Source organism: Pogona vitticeps, chromosome 11 (assembly GCF_051106095.1).
Source record: "Pogona vitticeps strain Pit_001003342236 chromosome 11, PviZW2.1, whole genome shotgun sequence".
In the NCBI taxonomy this organism is placed as follows: domain Eukaryota; kingdom Metazoa; phylum Chordata; class Lepidosauria; order Squamata; family Agamidae; genus Pogona; species Pogona vitticeps.
Genome location: NC_135793.1, coordinates 18,859,334 through 18,880,180, shown reverse-complemented (window position 1 = coordinate 18,880,180; position 20,847 = coordinate 18,859,334). Strand labels below are relative to the sequence as shown.

Genomic DNA, 20,847 nt, shown 5'->3' with positions numbered 1-20,847 from the left:
AAAAACGTAGAGCGTCTTCATGGTCTGAGGCCCCTAAATTGTAGTCCACTGAACTTTGGGAATAAAGATCGGTCTTGCTTTTTTTTGCCTCGCTCGCTGACATCCGCGGACAAATTCTTGCTTGCCGTTACGCCCTTGGGTCGTTAGGGGGCGCGCGAGATGGATGGAACGTTCCCCAGGAATGGAACGTTCCCCGGGAATGGAACGCGCGCGTCACGAGACCTGCAAGGCCCGCCTGCCGGTTGCTTTCGGTCCCCCTTTGCAAGGAGGTTGTCGCTTGGCCGGCGCGGGGGCCGCGATGGCGGCGGGGGGGAAGGTGGTGTCGCCCCCGTACCCGCCCGCTGGGCTGGCCGGCGAGAGCAGCGTGAGCAGGGTCAGCTTTCTGGGGGCTCGCTTGCCCCCCGAGGTAGAAGCGATGGCCAAGAGCGTTCGGGAGCTGAGCAAGGAGACCTTCCGGAAACTCCTCAAAGGTAAACCCTTTTTGCTAGAAAGAAAGAAAGTGGTGGTGGGGAGTTTGCAGGCGTTTCTTAAAACCCCACCGAACAGGCAATACCCATTGCTTTTGCTGCAAAAGTGTGACCCGAAGGCAGGAACGTTGCACCGTAAAGGCTGTTTCTTGCGGCCCGCAGCTCCGGCAGTTCCCTCCTTCCGCCAGAACCAAAGTACAGTACTGTAATTCTCTTCCTGAAAGCCAGCAGGAATAAATGGTTCCTCGTCGCCGCACTCTCGTGCTGTTGATAGCAGTTCTGAAAATGGAGACAGAAGCAAACCCAAAATTATAACTTTGGACCTGGGCTTCAGATCAGCCCCAGGCGTAGCTGGTAGGCGTTCTTGCCAAATTTGTGGAAATTTGGACGAAGGGGTTTTGAGTTATGATTTTTTTTAAAAAAAATAAACTGTTTTTAGCAATACACACCCTTCTGTAATACAGCTCTAAACATCTCCAGATTTAAAACAGCTCATATAAGTTGAAAAGAGCAACCTTGCTTATCTTGAAAGAGCTTTTTTAATTTGGAAAGAATGCAGGCTTTCTCAAAAACGAAAAAAGGCACAGATATTGACAATACCAATGGCAATCCTTAAGCTGATCTCTTGTACAGTATTTGTGCCAGATAAAGCTTGATGGCATTTAAGGGGCCAGAAATCTCTGCTATTTTTGCTGCTACACTCTTAGAGCAGTGTCCTTAACCGGAAATAGATCCAATTGAATACAGTGGTTCCTTTATTAGTATTTTTAGAAATTGTGCTTTCTTTGTCTCATCCTGGTAGGGTTTGAGAGTGATGCCCAATAATCTGTGTCTGCTTAGAAGTAAACAGTAATAAAAAAAGATATGTTGACAATTAAGCAATTAGCATTGGCAACAATGGAACTGTAACTTGTGTAGTTATAACTTGTGTAACTGTAGTTGCTTTGTTGGCATGTTTATACTACTTATGTCAAAGGTCTCAAGGTGGGTTGGCGATAATAAAAGAATTTAAAGTAGTGAACAAATTAAATGTGATTCTATTTATTTATCTAAACAATTTAAAGATTATTTTGATGACCTTGAAGTGATCCAGTTCAAAGTTTTCCAGCCTGATGAATTGCTGGATAGCTCGGGGGGTTTAAGTCTCTGGCTGTGGAGCCAGAGGGTTGGGAGTTCGATTCCCCACTGAGCCTCCTTGGCAGGGGCTGGACTCAATTATCATTGAATATCGATAATAGCTGTGCAGTTCTAAGATGATAATGATGATGATAATCTTTCCATCTTTCTCCCCACCCCCCACCCCAATTTTTGGAACAGTCACTGTCAGCACACTGGAAGGAAAAGACTGCAGAGACGCAGTGAACTTGATTGCTGAGAGTGCCGGTCTGTCTGATGAACAGCTTGCTGTCCTCATTTCGGGCATGTACACACTGCTCCGAGAGGCTCTGAGGCTCCCCTTGTCCTCCCTCAAGCAAGAAGTGAGCATACACGATCCCCTTTCCTCCAGGTCCCTTTGGCCGCGTAGGCTGGGGCGGATGGGAATTCGAGAGCAGTGGCTCCCAACCTTAGGTAGCCCAGGTGTTCTTGGACTACAGCTCCCAGAAATCCCGGCCAGCAGAGCTAGTGGTGAAGGCTTCTGGGAATTTAAGTCCAAGAACACCTGGATTTCCCATGACTGGCAAGCCCTGTTCTAGACCAAAAGATATGGAGGGCATCAAGTTCAAGAAGACTGTTTTAAAGGCGTAGCAAAGCTGTCTTCCAGGCTGCTGAGATGTTATTACAGTGGTGCCTCACTAGACGATGATAATCTGTTCCACTGAAATCGCTGTTTAGCGAAATCATTGTCTAGCGAAAAGCATTTCCCCATTGGAATGCATTGAAACCTGTTTAATGCGTTCCAATGGGGAAGAATCGTCGTTGTCTAGCGAAGATTGGTCATAGCAAAGCCGCTTTGCGAACCGCCAATCAGCTGTTTAAATAGCTGTCTTGCGAAGCTTAGGTCCTGAAACCACCCGTTTTGCGAGCGCGGAGGGAGCTGTCAAAATCGTCATCTAGCAAAAATTGGTTTGTGAAGCAGGGACCAAACACTGTCCAGCGAAATTCCCCCATAGGAATCACTGTTTTGCGAATCACTATAGCGATCACAAAAAGTCAATGTCTAGCAAAAAAACCTGTCATGCGGGGTAGCTGTCTAGCGAGGCACCATTATAATTTACATTCATTTACTTAAGGATGCCTATGACCACTGCAAACCCCCCTCCCTTTTCAAGAGGGGGCCAAGACAACTTGCAAAAGTCAAGATGATGTTTTTCAAAATGGAAAGCAAAACACTTAAGTCCCATCATATCCAAGGTGCTGAATGTATTCAGGGGATATGGATCAACTCCTTGAATAACTCCTACAAAATCTGCACCAGAACTCAAAAGTTCTATCAGTCTCAACTGGACCTTCTGTAAAAATCGGTTATGAGGCGGGATAATTAAGAGCCTCGTGGCACAGTGATTGAACTGCAGTACTGCAGTCAAGCCTCTGCTTACAACCTGAGAAGGATTCAGGTAGCCAGCTCAGTGTTGACACAGCCTTCCATCCTTCCAAGGTCAGTAAAATGGGTACCCAGCTTGCTGGGCGCAGAGTTGTTATAATTACGTTGTGAACCATCCAGAGTGCGCTTCAGGATGGTAAATAAGTCGAAACAACAATTATATAAGGAAGGCTGGTTGGGAATTAGCTGGTCTCTTGCACCCAATTTTAACTTAATCTAGTTTTCCTGAGGTTTGTATCTTAACACATTTACACCAGGTAGTTGGCCTCCATGAGAAACGATGAAGTGTTTACGATGGGGGACCAGGGGGCTGTTTATCATGCACCTGGACCCAAGAGGTGCAGCTGAAAAAAATTATGAAACTGGAAATTGATAGATGTGCAGTAAGAAAAGTTGAGAGAGACAAAATAGACCTCTTACACTTACCTGTTAATTAAGAACTTAAATGACAGCAAGGGCAAGTATCCTTATCTAAAAGATATAAAGTACTTGGTCTCCATAATTAAATGGAACTGCCCAAACCATATGAAAATAACTTCTTCTTGGCTGGCACTTCCTCGTCCTCACCTTTGCCAGGCCCTAAATTCTACAGGCCCTCCTGACTGCAAGGTAACAGACACTAAAGCAACCACTCAGGCTGATGATATTTATTTGGCTTTTGACAGAAGGAGCCGGTGAGGAGGCGAGAGAGTCTGACACAGTGTTTATTACTGCAGCCAGAAAATCTTGTGTTTAAAAAGCCCCTGACTTAGACCCAGGTTGGAGAGCCTTCTTGAGCTTCAGCCCCAAATTCGGTTTGCGGGAAGGGTAAAGGTATTCCAGTGATGGGCAGTTCCAAAGGCGAAAGGGCAGGATTAAGACATACCAGCTGAGTTGGGCCAGAAGCTCATATCGCCGATAACTCAGCCTGAAGAGGGGCATTTCACCCTTTTGAAGGAGCGGGGGGGGAGAAAAACCTTGCAAAACCCAAAAACCACAACCAGGTAGAAGATGGAGGAGGTCCAGGTTTATTACCAAGGCCTGGGGTTATCTCTGACTGTCCTAGACGGTTTGCTTGTTTTCCAGATAACTTGGAAAGTCTGTAAAAACACAGCGTTAACTCTTCTGCCTTTTTGTTTCTCTTATTTCTTTTTTCCTACAGGTTTTCAAAGAAGACCTGAAGGAACTTAGGTAAGCTTTTTTTTTTTTTGCTGTGACACCTGTGATTTACCTTCATGCACAACTGTTTATGAAGATGAGCTCTCCCCCTCGAACAGACGTTGGGGAGGTGGGTGGGCTCATGATGTCCTCGCTCTCTGAGTCATCGCGTGGAGCGTGGACCTTTCAGTGGAGAAGCCAGGGGTTATCCGATCTCTACCTCGGAAGCCAGTTTTGCAAAGCTTTCCTCCTTTCAATCATCCTTGTTCCACACATGGCTTTCAGGAGCAGGAAGGACCGGCCCTTGCTTTAGGCAGGGTGAGGCCATGGCCTCCGGCGGCAGAGGCTGCAGCAAGATGTGGGAAGAAGGTTTTGTGTCTTACACAGACCGTGCTGTGCCTCGTAAACTGTTCTGTTGCCTTGCCAGAGGCTTCCCCCTTGGTCGTGTTAAATAAATGCTCAGGGGCTGCCCAGCTGGCCTATCTGCGTGGAACTGGGGAAGCTCCTGCCTTGGCTTTACAGTTGGCCAATGCAGAAGATATCCGGGGTAGAGCCAGGGCCCCTTCGGCCTGTGGAGCCTCCTTTCCCATCAGTAAAATGGGGAAGAGAGGCGGTTTCACAATTTTTTCCCCTCCACTATGAAGAGTAAATCCAGGATTTCTGGGATGAAATTAATTGTTCATGTAGGTGGCTGTTGAAATGGCATCTCCCTCGGAGCTCCTCTTAATTCTCTTGACAGGCCACGTGTGTCGTGGTTAGAGGGATCGACGAGGCCTCGGGAGGCCTGGATTCCGGTCCTCCCATGGCCACGAAGCTCACTGGGCCAGTGAACAAGCCAGTCACACTGTTGTAGTCTGAGTGACCTCACAGGGTTCTTGTTATGGGCAATGTAGGGAGGGCAAAGTGGGATGCTCAGGTATAAACGCCGTATATACACATCATAAATAAGCTGTGATTCGAGATGGTCGTGAACAGGGGCTTGGCACTTTCCAGCTCCACCTCCTCTGGCGGGCGCCCACCTCAGAGGCAGCGCCTAGAAGAGGAGGTGCTGGGGTGCTCCTTCTGAGGAGGTAGGGCTGGGACGAACTCCCAAACCGGGGGTTCATGCCCATCTCTAGCTTTGATCCAAGCTAGAGCTTTCTGGGTCCACGGTATCAAAAATCCTGCAGAATGAAAGGACAGTGTCGCCCTGAGCTCGGATGTACAAGATGGCGTCACAGAAGGGCAGAAAACAAAGCTTGAGTAAGGGGTGCAGAGAAACGCAAGTGGACCCGCTTGATAGACGTGGTTGCCCAAGACGGCTTGCCCTCAGGGCTTGCTTGCTTGGGACATTTGGCCGCCCAGAGGGCTGTTGGCTTTTGCACCTACAAAAGTAAAATGGGCGGGGATTCTTGGGTCAACACCGGCCATGGGACCATCGCAGCCCCAGGCCAGTTTTGGGAGGGGAGAGAGAGAAGGTGTGACACTCAAAAGGCCTCTTCTCCAAACGAAGGGACAGGCCAGGGCCTCAAGGAGGCATGGGTGGGTGCCAGCAGGTGTTAACTGTTAGCCTGAGGCCATTGCTTCACTCTGTCTGATGACAGGGCTGGCCCAGTGTACTCTGAACCTCTGGCAGCCGTTCCCTTAGGATGTCAAGCAAAGATCTTTGACATCCACTGATAGCAGTTTCTTTTAACTAGAGAGGGCAGGTATTGAATCTGGGGTCTTCGGCCATCAGAATTCATTCTCTACAGCTGAGCAATAACAATATGCTGGCTTAGACATCTTTGAAATTCTCCTAATACTCTGTTGACCTTTATTAATTATTGTAAATTAATCTTATTAAAAGTGGTTAAAAATTTTTAAAGTTTTTTCTCCCCATGTAACAATTAAGTGCTATAAAATTTTCCACAGAAAGTGACTCACCACCCATTTATGGTACAAATGAGCCCCTCCAAATAAACCATGGCTTGTTAGTTGGCGGCAAACCAGAACAAGAAGCCATGGTTTGTTGGTACATTTGAACCTGAAACTATGGCTACGTACGTTCTCGGGCTCCCCATCCAGAAACAGGAGCTTGGCAAAGAAGCTAAGAGAAAGAAACCGATCAGAAACAGGGAAGACAATCTGTTGTTTGGTCACCTGGGGCTAAAGCAACTAACCATAAATTAGCTCACACTCTTCAGTGTTTCTTGTCTGAAGGGCCCACCATCCATAGTGAGAGATACAGTGGTGCCTCGCTTAACTATTGCCCCGCATTACGACAAATCTGCTTTACGATGATCTTTTTGCTGTCATAAAATGATGCTCTAAATGGGGGAATTTCGCTTTGCGATGATCAGTTCCCTGCTTCGGGAACCAATTCTTCGCAAAACGATGTTTTTCTAACAGCTGATCAGCGGTTTCAAAATGGCAGCCAGGTAATTAAAATGGCTCCCTGCTGTGTTTAGGGACGGATTCCTCTCTATACAGGCAGCGAAAATGGCTGCCGTATGGAGGATCTTCGCTAGACAGTGAGTTTTTACCTCATTGGAATGCATTGAACGGGTTTCAGTGCATTTCAATGGAGTTTTTAATTTCGCTTTACGATGTTTTCGCTTAACGGCGATTTTCCTGGAACGGATTATCGTCGTTAAGCGAGGCACCACTGTAATAGGAATTAAAGCCCCATAATTTCTAGACATTTGCAGTTGCCCACTCATAGCTTAGCATGACATGCACACACAAGCTTAGTGAAATGGTTGGAGGAAAGAAGTATTCAGCAAACAGCACCAATCCATTAGCAGACTGGAGCTTTGCAGAGGGAGGATGACAGAGAGCTGCTTGCTTCCTCATCCCCTGTCATGGTTATGAATGCATTCTGGCAATGAGAGATCATTGTGCAGCCCTACTGGAGGGTGGTTTTGCATCCCATAGCTTCCTGATTAGGTCATCAGAAGACCAAAGAAGCAGCAACCTGGAGTTGCATAACATGCCGTTTGATCTGGTGCTGAATGCCTGCCCCAGAGTGTTTTATCCACCGTTGAGGCTGCCTTTCTCAGCTGTGTGTAAGACCCACCAGTAAAGAATAAAAGTCCTTAAGATCATCGGCATCTAAAAATGAAAGCCCCTGTTCTACTTTTGCAGCATGTCCTTTGTTTTCAAAGGGCAGTGATGTAACAAGCAAAATCTGCCTGTATTGTCTGGGTGTGATCGCTTGTTCTAATTAGCAAACAAAACTCAGCATTTGTTCCATGGGCTTAGTCAAAATCTCTGCCCGGGTGGCTCAGTGCAGAAGCATTGCATAAAGAGAAGGGTGTGATGAGCCATCTTTTAAAGCCTCTTGTTAAATGTCTCTCACTGGTGATAATGGCAGAGCAACAGGGGAAAACTAGACTTCACAAAGACTCCTCTTGGTTTTTAAATAACATGTGAAATAAGATTTCTCCATCCTAACCCACTGCCAGTAATTTGTTGGCCTCATGATCTCTGTTTTCTAGCTCCTTACCCTCTCAACTCTTAATTTTATTTCCTCTATTTAAATGCACATCCAAACTATACTATACTCAGCTTACTTGAGTCCCAATTTTTTTCCCTGGGAAGGTAGGACAGAAATTGTATAATTAAACCCGCCCAATGTGTGCAGTGGAAGTGATGCTGTTGTGATTGTCACAATTATCAATACTAATTTCATATTATTTATTGCTTCTTAGCCCAGGGTGATGCACCACCACAGAAAGATACAATAATTCTTAAAAAAACAAATAGCAAAGTTTTAGGAGCATGGCTTCTATTTTGGGTGCCAGGCTCACTCTCCCTAAAGGTAGGGCCGGGCCTGAACATTTTTCTCTTGTGTTGCCTTCGTTCTAAAGCTTTTTGCTTCTTAGGTAAGAGGATCTTAGCGCAGTTTACAAAGCAGTAAGAATTTTAAAAAGAGAACGTCCAGCTTCATAAGCTGCCAAGTGCAAGAAAATTGTGTGGGTTTTTTTTTTACCCCCTTCCTTCGTTCCCTGTTTAGTCATACATCAGAGCCAAACTGGCCTTTTGCTTCAGTTCTGCCTTCTCTCTGTTTTAAGGATTCCAGAAGATTTCATTGCAGACTTTGCCACTGTAGCCTTTGGGAACAGGTGAGTTGCTTTGCCAGGGTGATGGCATCTTCCTTGTTCTCCGGCTGTGTATTCTTCCCTGAGCCATGTTACATTCCATAATACTTCCTTTTAGCCCTAGAGAAGTAGAAATATAGTGCAGTTTACAGCCCAATGTGTATGTCCCTTTCTTATCAACCTGTTGCATTTGTGAACTATCATGACTTTGTAAAGAAGCTTTCTTAGAGAAAGTTTGCTTCTAAGAGATAACTGATAAGCAGCACTGGTTCCCTCCGTGAGGTTGCCTGGTGGTAGACCAAGGACAATGGGCATTGTAGTCCAAAGTATTTCGAAGACATCCGTTGGTCTAGAACCTTTGAAAACCATTATAAATTACCAGTTGTTAGAAGAGAGAATGATTTAGGTGCTGTTTGATTAAGAGTTTTTCTCACCTACTGAAATTTATGAATTGGCTGCATTCTTCACTGACTCAGATATATGCAATTCTGATTTCCTAGATGCAAAAGACTTCCAGAGGCCCATCTCTTGAAAAACGAATGTGCTTTCCGCTAGAATGATGGGCTGATTGTAATGTATATCCTGGCTCTTTGTGTGGAAGATTATACAGAGAGCTGAACAGTAGGTGCTGCAGTTCTTAAAATGCTGCAGCTGACATCCAGTTCATTTCTAAATAATGTTAGCCTAATTGTTTAATCCACAGGCAAAAGTCAGCCTATTAAAATATATGATAGAAAAATCTAAAATTTAAGATCAGCAGACTAGAATAATAAGTTCTACATATCTTGCAACTTTAAAAAATAAAAATATGAATGCTTGTTGTAAGTTTTTCTGGCTGTTTAGACGTGTTCTGGAGGTTTTTCTTCCTAATGTTTTGCCAGTCTCTGTGGCTGGCATCTTCAGAGGACAGGAGCTAGAACTCTATCTGTGTTCTGGTGTAGTGTGTGCGATGGAAATGTTAGGAACAAAAACTTCCAGAACACGGTCAAACAGCCTGAAAAACCTATAACAACCATCGGATCCTGGACATGAAAGCCTTCATGAATGCAAAAATAAGAATATTTCAGATCCTTATGTTTCGTATTTTCTCAGCAGAAGGCAAACTCATCACATAGGCAAAGCCAGTTCTAGAAGAAAAAAGTTATGAACACAGTGCTGACTGACCAGCGTCTGTGACACATGCAACCCTCTCTCTCCCCAGAGACATTTTGTAGTACTTGAAGTGTTGCTTCCAGAAAGCATTCTTGTGTGCTCTTTCTCTTAATTTTTTCCCTCCCTTCCAGGAGACCTGCTCTTGAATCCACTATGCAGAAGCAGGGCAATAAGCTGCCAAGAATTGAAGATTTCAAGTGGCGGGTGGATGTGGCCATTTCTACCAGGTATAGAAAGGCATCTCGCTAACAGCTCTGTGGGTAGGAATATGTGGCTTAATTCTTTGGAAAATTTAGGTTTGCCATTCTTATCAACCCAGTCTAGTTATGTGCAGTAGAATGGGATTGTTGCAATTATCCTCTGAAACATCTGGAGAGAGAAAAGATTCTCTACCTCTACTAAAACTGTTCAGTAGTAAGACTACTGTAGTGTACTCTGATTTGGGCTGCCCTTGAAGACAGTTCAACTGGAGTCTGGGTGTTAATGTGGAGGGCAGTTGTTGGGACTATTATGTTGTATTGTTGCATTGTTTCCCTTTTCATTGCTGGGGGAATATTGTGATTCCACCTATTTGCTTCTTACAGAAGATGTGCAGTCCACACAAGACACACTTCCAACCCTAGAATGCAACTAGACCAAGTCATTTTCAGTCCCATTTACTGCAGTTCCCCCTGAACCAGGGTTTCCTGACTGCATCATGTCCGGGCAGCTCTTCAAATAACACTTTCTTCGAGATGCCGGTGGCTTGTCAGGCTGTTACCCTTGCCCTACAGCATGCAAGGGAAGCCCATCTGCCTATACGAGCAGTGAAGTTAGAAAAGATCGATCTTTTAAGCAACCCTGTTCCTATCCTGGGCTCATTTGAAGCCAACAGTCCTATCTGTAGACTGATTTTTTAAAAAAAATCTGCTCCAAAGAAGGAATGGAAGACATAGTGTTGAATATTCTTCACAAGTGAACCTCTCTTGGCTCCGTTTTAGACCTTCATCCTTGTTTTCCTGCCCTCTTAGCCACCCCCCAGGGATTTCCTGTTGATCATCTGGCAGCATCCTTTCCTTAGAAACACCGAGGGAGGAGGGAGCTCAGCCTTGGCCATCCAGATCTGTCCTGATTCTGGACAGGATGATTTACGTCTTCCCTCCCAGAGGTTATCCTCTGGGAGACCATGTTTGTAAAACAAGCCAGTCTTTTGCCAGGCTGTTGCTCCTGTGTGGGAACCGAGAGGTCTTTCATGGGCTATTCAGAGAGAAGGTCTTTGCATTGGTGTGTGGTTCCCCCCCCCCCAGGTCGTTTTGCACTGGAAGGCTTTCCACTGCCCTCGGTTGATTTGGATCTGATATAGTTTGTTCAAGTTTGGGCCTGCCTATGTTCTGTCTTTCATTCCTAGCCTTCTTCCCCCCCCCCCCCCGCTCGCCTGCACTCCCGTTTCCCACTCAATAGGCTGTTTGTGAGAGGAGAGTCCCTTTAGTCATGGCAGGGAAGGCATTAATTATAGAGTGGAAGCTGTCAATTTAGACTTGTGTCCTTATCCATTCATTCTCTTCTTAGTGTTATGAAACGAGATGTGTTTTTTTTAAAGAAATGTTCCCATAGGAAACTGCAATAATAATAAAAGTCAGACTCTTCTCCCACCCCACCCTAGGCCCCCAGGCACAGCCCTGTTGTCTTCTATTTACTCGGTTTTTGCAGAAGAAAGGGTATCCCATTGAGAAAAGCTCATGTTTTGTTACTTTTAAGAGAAAGAGAGAAGAGGACCGGCAGGATGGGGGGGGGAACAGCCTGGGCTGAGGATGGGCATTTCTGAGGGTCCTATGGGGAGGGGAAGATGGCGGTCCTGTCAGGGTTGGCATCCTGATGTGGAGTAAGCTTACCCCCCAGCTCATGCTTTCCAGATGTGCTGGACTACAGCTCCCATCATCCTTTGTCAACACGGGAGCTGGAAGGTCGTAGAAGTTGGTGCTGCAGCACATGGGGAGACCACCAGCTTGGGGGAGGCTGACAGTTGGCAACGATGGAGAGTATGTGAATCTTATGACGTGGTTGGACTCCAGTTTCCATGATCCCTGACCCTTGGCGATGCTGCCTGGGACTGCTGGAGATTCCAAGTCTGACAGCAAAGTCTGGCTGATCAGCCACAAAACGGTCTCTCCCGCACACAGATCTTTGATAGCGCCTGGTCCCAGCGAACTGATCTGCACATACATCCCAAAGGGGGCTCTTCCCCCATAATGGTGATATTTTTTCTGCTCGTGGAAGCCTGCTGGAGCATTAATTTGCCTTTTAATTAGAGCTTCCCTGCTCACACAGGCACACCCCAGATTACCGTTTTTCAAAACTGGTCATGGATGTAAGCCATTTCCCCCCATTTGGGGGGCTGTCTCTGTGGCCCCTGCAAGATCCTGGGGGCAGAAGATTTGACTCAAGGGTCTACAGAGGTCACGTTCTCATAGTGTATGAATTCTCAGGATATGGTCCAGGAAGAGGGGGACGGCTTCACGTCCATCATAACACCATGACCAGTCCTCAGAACTAGGCTGGAAGGAACACACTGTTTCACTGGTTGTTGTGGGTTTTTCGGGCTGTTTGGACGAGTTCTGAGGATTTTTCTTCCTGACGTTTCTCCAGTCTCTGTGGCCGGCATCTTCAGAGGGCAGGAGCCAGAACTCTCTCTGTGCTCTGGTGCAGTTGGTGGGATAGCCTTCGAGAATACATTAAACCGTTTCACCTTGGGGTATGCCAATGCCAAGGGGCCCTCTGTGCCTCACTCAGAGCAGGGGAAAGATCTGCAAGGAGGGGCCTCAGCCAGGCTTTCCTTTACCCTATTGGGTAAACCAAAATGTTGACACCGGAGTCACCCTTCTGGAAATGAATCTGCCTACAAATTCAATGACCACGACATCTGTCCAGATATGTTTAAATTTCAAATTTAACATTATTTTGTATTTTTGCCTGTTTGCTTCTCTGTTCCCCGGATCTTATAACGGTCTAAACCTAGAGAAGAGTCGTAAGAACTTGACAGCTCGCATTGGTATATAATTTCCAGCTGCCAGTTTACGTTGGCATAAGGGGGATATTTGTGACAGATTGCTGCTCATTTATTAAGTGCTGGTTGTGTTCCAGCACATGCCTAGGAACGCAACCAGCACATTGTTTACGAGCAGCAATTCACCTCCAGAGCCTAAGCGATGTTCCTTATCTAGCTATAAATCAGCAGTAGGATTCTGGCTGTATTTGCCCAGAGAAAATAATTGGACTGATTGGTGTCAGCCACTGCAATTTTTTTGATCAACTGATGCAAAGGTGGGAAGGATGAGAGCTGAAGGGAGTTGCTTGGGGGGGGGGGGGCGTTTCGGAAAAGTAACTTCTCTCAACCACCAAAGGAGGTTGGTGTTTAGGAATGCAGGATCCACTCTTTTCTGGAGCTCTAAATCCCTGCCACGCCAACAGGGGCTGGTGGCTCCAGTTTTGGGAGGGCTGTGAATCCATCTCGGGTTTTGATGTGCACTTTCCATCTCTAAAATCTGCATTTGTCTCTTCTGCATTCTCATCGTGATGATCATGTGACTGGTTTCAGCTCCTTGGCTCGCGCCTTGCAACCGTCTATCTTAATGCAGCTGAAGCTCTCAGATGGCTCAGCTCGTCGCTTTGAAGTAAGTCTTCTTGATGTTATACGGGTACAGGCGGGGATTCTGGTCTTCAATACTTGGTCAGAAGTGAAAGGGCCACGGCAGGAACCTTAAACTCTTTGGAAACTCATTTGCTTCCAGTGGCTTCTGCCGGGCTTGATCCTGAAGCTTGCAGGCGTTCTCGCAACAAATCTTAGCGTTGTTTGCAACGAAGCTGCCCTGGTGCATTGGAGAAGCATGGCTCGTGCGGTTTCCACTTAGTCAAGAAGAGGGAGGTGGTGGAAAAGTACAAATTTTTTGGGGGGGGGAGTGTGGCTCAGAAAGAGAGGTCCTCAAAACAGCCCAATGAGCAATAGGGGAGATCAGTGGTCAAAGCGTATTGACTAATCAAGATGGGCCAGGAACCGATAAAGAAAACTGGCGTATCCAGGAGGAGGGATAGCCTGCCTAGCTGAAATGCAAAGTCAGAGCACTCTGCCCCATAACGTATCGTTGCAGCACTGTTAACATTTTATTACAGGGCCCACTTGTTTCAGTTTTATCTTTGTTTAGGCCTTTGAATCTGTCTGGCACATCTGCATCCTTTTCCCTCTACTGGGTAACCAGCACATTAATCTTTTGAGTAAATACCAAAGGTTCAAAACAAGCCACCCTATTTCAACATTGCAGGATTATTATTTTGTTAATTCTAATCTCTGTAGCAGTGGTTCCCATCCTTGGGTCCCCAGATGGACTAAAACTGCCAGAAGCCTTCACCCCTCGATGTGCAAGCCAGGATTTCTGGGCGCTGCAGCCCAAGAACATCTGGAGACCCAAGATTGGGAACCACTGCTCCATAGCTATGAGACAAGACACAGGCAGATTGCACTTCCGTAAGTGCATAAGTGAACTATATTGTCCGTTGTCAGTGGGAGTGGAGGAAGGGGACAAAGCATGAACAAAGAATTGTATAATCTGCTCTCTTTGATTAAATATAACGATTGGATTTTTAAACTGCAATCTTGTATTTACCCTCCTGAGAATAAGTGGGGCTTTCTTCTAAATAAATATAAGATTGTACTCTTTAATAATCAAGTCATCCGATTCTTATCTCTTAAAATAGATAACTTCTTTACAGCAAGAAGAGTGAATGGCTCTTCTGAGACTGTAGATGTGCAAGAAAACAATCATGATTCATCTGCTTTCATTCCAAATCATTTGAAATGAATTTGTTTTATGACCAGTGCTTCTTAGCTTATTTTCTGTTTTCCATTGATTTTAATGGGATGCCCACTCATTTCTTCTGTGGCCTTTAGCTTTGATGTTTTCCAACCAATGGCTTTCTATTTTCAAACCTGCCAGATTCCAGATAGATAGAACAGAAGATCCACATTTTGAAGGTAGTTAAGGAAGCAGCAAATTATGTATGCATCCCATTGCCCTTAGTGAGCAATCCCAGTAATTTCTTGCTGCTTCTATTTCACTGCTTTTCTTTTAAATCATATCAACATCTTCGGGCATGCTGGAAATGTTCAAACTGGTTGGCCCGTTTCAGATCTTTGGTGTTTATGGAGTACCGATTATGTGCTAGGTATCGGTCTAAAGAAGCATAGTGATTATGGAACTGACTTGAAAGGTGCTTCTGCATTAATTAATACGCGACACAAAGGTATAATTTTGTGGATATGTAGTAATTTTCCAAAGATCAGGCTGTGTCTTGCCAAAATTTTGTCTGGCTTGGAAATGCCGCGCAGCCACCTATAATTTGGAGCCACCGAGCTCCAACCAATTCTAGTCTCAACGGAGCCCACAGAATTTAATGGGGCTTTTTCATCAACACTGTGATGGAAATCCGACTGATTTCACTGGGTCTGCTCTACTGTTTTGTTGTTTCTGTGGGTCTGTGCTGGTTTATGTATTTATTACTTTGCTATAACACCTTAACTCCATTGAGTTCAAGGTGGTGGATGTGACTGTTCTCAGTACAGTGGTGCCCCGCATGACGACGACAATCTGTTCATCTGAAATCGCAATTAAGCGAAATTGTCATCATGGAATGCATTGAAACCCATTTAATGTGTTCCAGTGGGGAAATTACCTCATCGTCCAGTGAAGATCGCCCATAGGGAAGCCATTTTCCGAGCGCTGATCAGCTGTTAAAATGGCTGCTCTGCGAAGCATGGTTCCGGAAAACATAGGGCAGCCATTTTAGGAACCCGACGATCAGCTGGAAAAATTGTCGTCTTGCGAACAAACAGTTCGCGAAGCACGGACCTAATCGTCGTCAAATGAAAATCCCCCATAGGAAACATCGTTTTGCGATCACTATAGCGATTGCAAAAAAGCCATCGTCCTGTGGATTTGTCGTTTAGCGGGGTTGTCGTCATGCGGGGCACCACTGTATTTATCTTCACAACCAACCTACATGCCACAAAAGGCTGAAAGACAGAGACCCATAGCCACGCAGTGACTTCCATGCCTCAGTGGGGGCTTGAACGTGGTTCTTCCAATTCCCACTGAGCCATGTGGAAGGGACCTATGAGCCGGCTGGATAGCTCAGCAAGGTAGGGATCCGATTCCCCCACTGGGCCTCCTGAGAGTAGAGCCAGCCTGGGTAGCCTTGGGCCAGCTGCACCGTCCCAGGTCGCCCCCTAGAGGAAGGGAATAGAAAGCCACTTCTGAGTATTCTCTACCTAGAAGATTCTGGAAAGGATTGCTGTGAGTCAGAATTGATTGGATGGCTTGTAATTATTATTACCCTGTGTGGTACTTACTGTCCATAGGAATTGGATTACAACTGCTGTAGTAGCGTAATAGATAAGTAGCCATTGTTTTGGTTTATTTCTAAGCTACTCTGTAATTGTAATGAAGAGATTTGACAAACAAGATAATCTTTTGCTGGTCAGGCAGGCAGGAAAAGAAATTCATTGCTCGTTTTTTTAAAAAGTGAGCAAGCTCATGTGCCAAGTGGCTGAGGCCACGTAACTTTATATATTCTGTTTATCCTTCCTCTTGCCCGGGGGAGGAAACGGGGGGGGGGGGGGAATTGCCATTTCAGAGTCTGCAACTTAACAAGTTGCAGACTCTGAACTTATCAAGTTAGGCCGTGGAATCGTTGGTTTCACTTTAATAGCCATCGAACTCATTGGATGAACTCCCAGCCTCTCCCACCTCATGACCCCTATGGCTACTTAGGAATCTGGGTGTTTTGTTTTGTTTTTTAATGTCTGGCTTGAAAATCCCATTCAATTTTGAAAAATTACTTTTTGAGGAACACAGTTCCAGAATCCCCCAATTAATAAAGCCACTGCCTGCGCTAGCTAGAGAATTCTGGAGCTCCAGTCTCCTAAAAATTTATCTCTGGGAGGATTACAACTTCAATCATCCATCATCAAGTGGCTGATGGAAATTTGATAATATCTGTTGTGCCAAATGCTTCCAGCCTCCGTATTGCTAAAAGCTGAAGGCATGATTCGTGTGACCCTAGAAATACTGACCTTGACTAAGGGATGCTGGAGAATTTCAGCTTGGTTACATTTTTAAACAAACCAGCCTGATTGACACGGCAGAACACTTCCTCACCCCCTTCATTTTGGCAGTTTAGATTTTCCAGCCTATGTGTGGTCTAACAAAAATACCAAAATGGGTATGAAATGCACTTTCTAAAGAATACTAAAGTATGTTAAAAGGTGCATTTTCAGAAGGTTGCACAAAAAACATGTCTTCAAGTTAAAACACATACAAAAGTTGGCTTTCTGATGCAAAGCACGTAAGAGATGACAGAATGCTTTTTCGGAAAAAGATATTTTAAATTATGTAAATATTGGTGCGTTTTTAAAAAAGTAATTGCAGAATAATGTACAAACAGGATGCATGAACATGGGCAAAGAAGACTAAGATAGGAAATGTATTGGGCTGTCTAATATGCTAATCTTTGTTTTCTGTACATACATATATATATATCTATTCCAGGTGCCAGTTGCAAAATTTCAGGAATTAAGATACAACATTGCTCTGATTCTGAAAGAGATGAATGACTTGGAAAAAAGGAGCATTCTCAAGATTCAGGACTGAACATTTCTTGTTAAATATTCAGGATTTGAAAGAAGACCTGAGAAGGATTGTTTAAAAAGAAAGGCAAAAGATGAAACTCCTGTTTTGTAATTAATGTACTGTTACATAACATTTTCTGATGCAAGCTGTAAATCTTGCTCAGTTCGTATGTGAAAAGCTACAGCTGAGTGTTTTTTTATTTAATTTATATATATATAAAACCAATTCTGCATCTAAATGACGATGCGAAGCATTATCTCTGTTGATGAGTTCTTTTTCTGTGATTCATCCAAACATTTCAAAAATAGCCGTCCACATAGATGTTAAGAAGCCCTTTCCAAATGAGCGATGATTCATCTCCCTAATTATTACAGCAAAATCGTGAGTGATCTCCTCCGTCAACATGCAGAGTCAGAAGAGAAAAAAAGTGTTCCAGCTTTTCCAAGGATTTTAAACTAACAAAACAAAAAGCAGCTGAGCACAAAAAAAAACAGGAAAAACGAATTCACCTTCTTTCATACTGGCTGGTGCGACATGTTTTTCATGCTGCGTGTAACGAAACAGAGACTTTGTGAGAGAATGGTGAGGATATATTCTCAAACTGTGCAGTTCAGTATCTTTCTGGGTTACTGTGATTTGCAGGAGGGAGATGGTCTAGAAAATAAATTTCTTGATGCATCCCCAGCCCAGATGTCTGCTGTAAAATTGTCAATGACGTATATGGCGTCATCCGTGTTTATGTTGGAAGTGGGAGTTATTTTGGTCCAAGGGCCAAATTCAGTTTCAGAAATGTTGGGGTGCTGGTGTTTGGGGGGGGAACCAGAGGCTAGATTCAGCCCCCTGGCCTAGGGTTCCCCACCTGGGTCTACCTTTTACTTTAATGTTAGGGAGGATAGTGACAAGGGCCTGTAACACAACAGTTATCACAGTGATATTGCGTGTGTGTGTGTATCCATCCATCCATCCCACATTTCACTACTCACTGCTTCTGACTTTTGTTCTTAGGGAAAAAAGGCTAAGGGGAAAAATATGGAAAGGGTGCATAGTGTCTTTTGACTAGTATTAAAAGAGATCACCATCTGGAAACTCATCTTGTAAAAGGCTCCGTATTGATTCACTTAAAAGGGAATTGAAAGCTTTTACTGCCCTGTCTCCGGTCAGTAAAACATAGAATTTCATCTGTGATGATTAAACAAAGCTGTCAGGCTCTCTCTCTCTCGCTCTCTCTCAAAGTGCCAGTTGCTGGTAGAAGGCCTGCTCTCCGTGTGGACTTAGCAGAGGGATCTGTTTGGCCCCTGTGGGAAGCAGGATCAGGGCCTGAACAGGCATGTATTCTGATTTAGCCCAAGACTCTTAGAGGAGCGTCTGTTGCACCTCTGGATCAATGCCATGCCATGAAGGACAAGTGCTGAACCCAGAAAGAAGACAAAACATCACCAAAGGAGAGGCTGTGGAATAAAACAACGAATTAGGTAGGTCCTGCACCAAAAAAACAAAACAAAACACCCTGTTGTGGAGTGTTTCCTTTTAAGGATTCTAGCGACTCCATTATACAGTGGTTATACAGACTATGTTAATTCGTTCCGTGAAAATCGCTGTCTTGCGAAAACATTGTTTTGCGAAATGCGGTTCCCCATTGGAATGCATTGAAATCTATTTAATGCGTTCCAATGGGGAAAAATCGTCGTCTTGCGAAAACCGTCCATAGGAAACCATCGTCTTGCAAAGTACAGCAGCGATCGCAAAAACGAATCATCTAGCGGATTAATCATCCCGCGAGGCAATCGTCTAGCAAGGCAGCACTGTATTCCCTAAAATCTTTCTCAGCAGCTAAGCCCATCCTGGGCTGGGGTGGGGCCATTTTCTTTCTAAATTTCTGTATGTGAGGGGAGGGAACTTCAGCAAGTCATGGGTTTGTCAGTCCTACCAGAAGCTTCTCTTGCTTGTGGACGGTGCTGTGGTGGCGACTTGAATCACGGCCCTCAAAGCCTCAAGTGACAAGAATAGAGGGATGGGTAAGGCAGGTCAGCTATGCCCTCAGCACCGTGCCTCTGCGCATGCTCAGGATGCTTTGCTCCAATGCAGCCCTCTCTTGAACGGGTGCTCTTCTGATGGGTTCGAACTACAGCTCCAGCCGGCACCTTGTCCTTGAAGTTCAACCATCCAGAAGAGCGCCAGCTTAGGGAAGCCTGTTCTCTTGAGTTTGCACAACATCCTTGTTCCGGTTTATCACCATCTGCTGGTAACCAGAAATGTCAAAACTTGCTCCTTCCTTTCAATAGACTGACGCCATTCCCACCTGTTGAAAAACAGCCCTGACTATTGCCTTGGGTTTGGGAGAGATATGGCTAACTGATGAAAAAAGGAATCCGCTTCTGGGATTTCCCTTTGCTTGGTGAATGGCAGTGAGCACAAGAGGGCATCCTGTAGACCATCTTGACTGCCCCCGTGGGTGTTGTTAACTTTCATGCTGCCCTTTGCTATGTAAAATATGGCATCCTTTTTCCTGCTAGCAATGCAAGGCATGATATTTTGCAGCCATTTTCTGGCATTTTGAATCATGGATACAGAAACACAATATTCCACATTCATAAACCAGCAATTTTCTGAAGAACTGATTTGTAGTTGGAGGTGAGCACTAACCTTAAAAGGGGGTTCGTGGTTCATGAATATGGAAACCAGTGGCAGAAGGCTACAGGATGCCTCACGACCATTTACACTCTTTGAAAAACAGCCCTGACAGTTTTTTGCATTTGGGTGAGAAGTGGCTAAGGGATGAAAAAAGGTTCAAGAATTTTATCTTGCACAGTGTCACCTCGAATTGTAGTGAACAGAAGAGAGTATCTTGTAGACTAGTGGTCCCCAATCTTCGGCCTCCAGATGTCCTTGAACTACAACTCCCAGAAGCTTTCACCACCACCTCTGCTGGCTAGGATTTCTGGGAGTTGAAGTCCAAGAACATCTGGAGGCCCAAGGTTGGGGACCACTGCTGTAGACCATCTTGATTGCTGCCATGGGTGGTGTCAACATTCCAGCTGCCCTTTTCTATGTAGAACTTGGCATCTTTTTTCCTGCTGGCAACGTGGGCATGATATTCTGCAGCCATTTTAGGCCATTTCTTTGTATTTGAATAAAGAAAAATAAAGAATCCCACATTCATAAACCACAGGTGTTTGGGGTTTTAAAGAATTGATCAGTTCTATTAGAAGAAAGTGCGCGAGCTTGCTTTTGTCTTCCCACCCCCACCCGACACATTCCCCCCCCCACACACACACACACTGCTCAGATGAACTCGATTTACAAACTGGGGAAGTCCGGCAGTCAACCACAAAAGAGCTCTTCCTGATAAACTACCTCTTCCTCTCCTTGTTCCACTCCACCTGTTGCTTGGTTCAATAGCCGCTCATCTCAAGGGTGATCCTTGCTGTGAGAGCATCAATAAAGCGCTTCATCTTCAAATAGTGTCATGCTTCCAGCGGTGACAAATTTCTGCCATTTGTTTTGAAAGCTAAATCGTGTCACTTCAAGTGGGCCTCACCCAGCTTTCTGAACTGTGATTCACCAAACAGAGAATTAAATAGGCCAGCCATGGGGCACATTACTGTACACTCTGTGTGTGGAGGCGCTGAAGCATACATAAGTTTGAGTGCTTACCCCTACTCTGTGGCTTGCGTGTCGTGGGGAAGGCCTGCCACTCAATTGGCTGAAGCACTGTGGGGGCCATGGAATGTTCACAGGCATTCCAACTGCTCAGGCAACAACAACAAAATGTCAGGGCATTTACCAGTCTAGTTGTGTAAGAGGAAGGAAGTGTTAACACAGCAGCCCCA

General features: G+C 45.2%; 1 protein-coding gene across 1 annotated transcript; it reads left to right on the top strand.

Annotated features, from left to right (window-relative positions):
- The first annotated feature begins 200 nt into the window (after window positions 1-200).
- On the top strand, window positions 201-17,273 carry COMMD5 (COMM domain containing 5). The gene is made up of 7 exons (XM_020813877.3): window positions 201-470; window positions 1,785-1,945; window positions 4,151-4,179; window positions 8,181-8,231; window positions 9,491-9,586; window positions 12,934-13,009; window positions 16,937-17,273. The coding sequence occupies exons 1-7, from the start codon at window positions 299-301 to the stop codon at window positions 17,036-17,038; spliced, it is 687 nt and encodes a 228-aa protein (XP_020669536.3). The 5' UTR covers window positions 201-298; the 3' UTR covers window positions 17,039-17,273.
- The last annotated feature ends 3,574 nt before the right edge of the window (window positions 17,274-20,847 follow it).

Coding starts and splice junctions, on each gene's coding strand:
- COMMD5 (XM_020813877.3), top strand. CDS start 299: ATGGCGGCGGGGGGGAAGGTGGTGTCGCCCCCGTACCCGCCCGCTGGG. Junction 471..1,784: donor CTTCCGGAAACTCCTCAAAG/GTAAACCCTTTT, acceptor TTTTTGGAACAG/TCACTGTCAGCACACTGGAA. Junction 9,587..12,933: donor GATGTGGCCATTTCTACCAG/GTATAGAAAGGC, acceptor GACTGGTTTCAG/CTCCTTGGCTCGCGCCTTGC.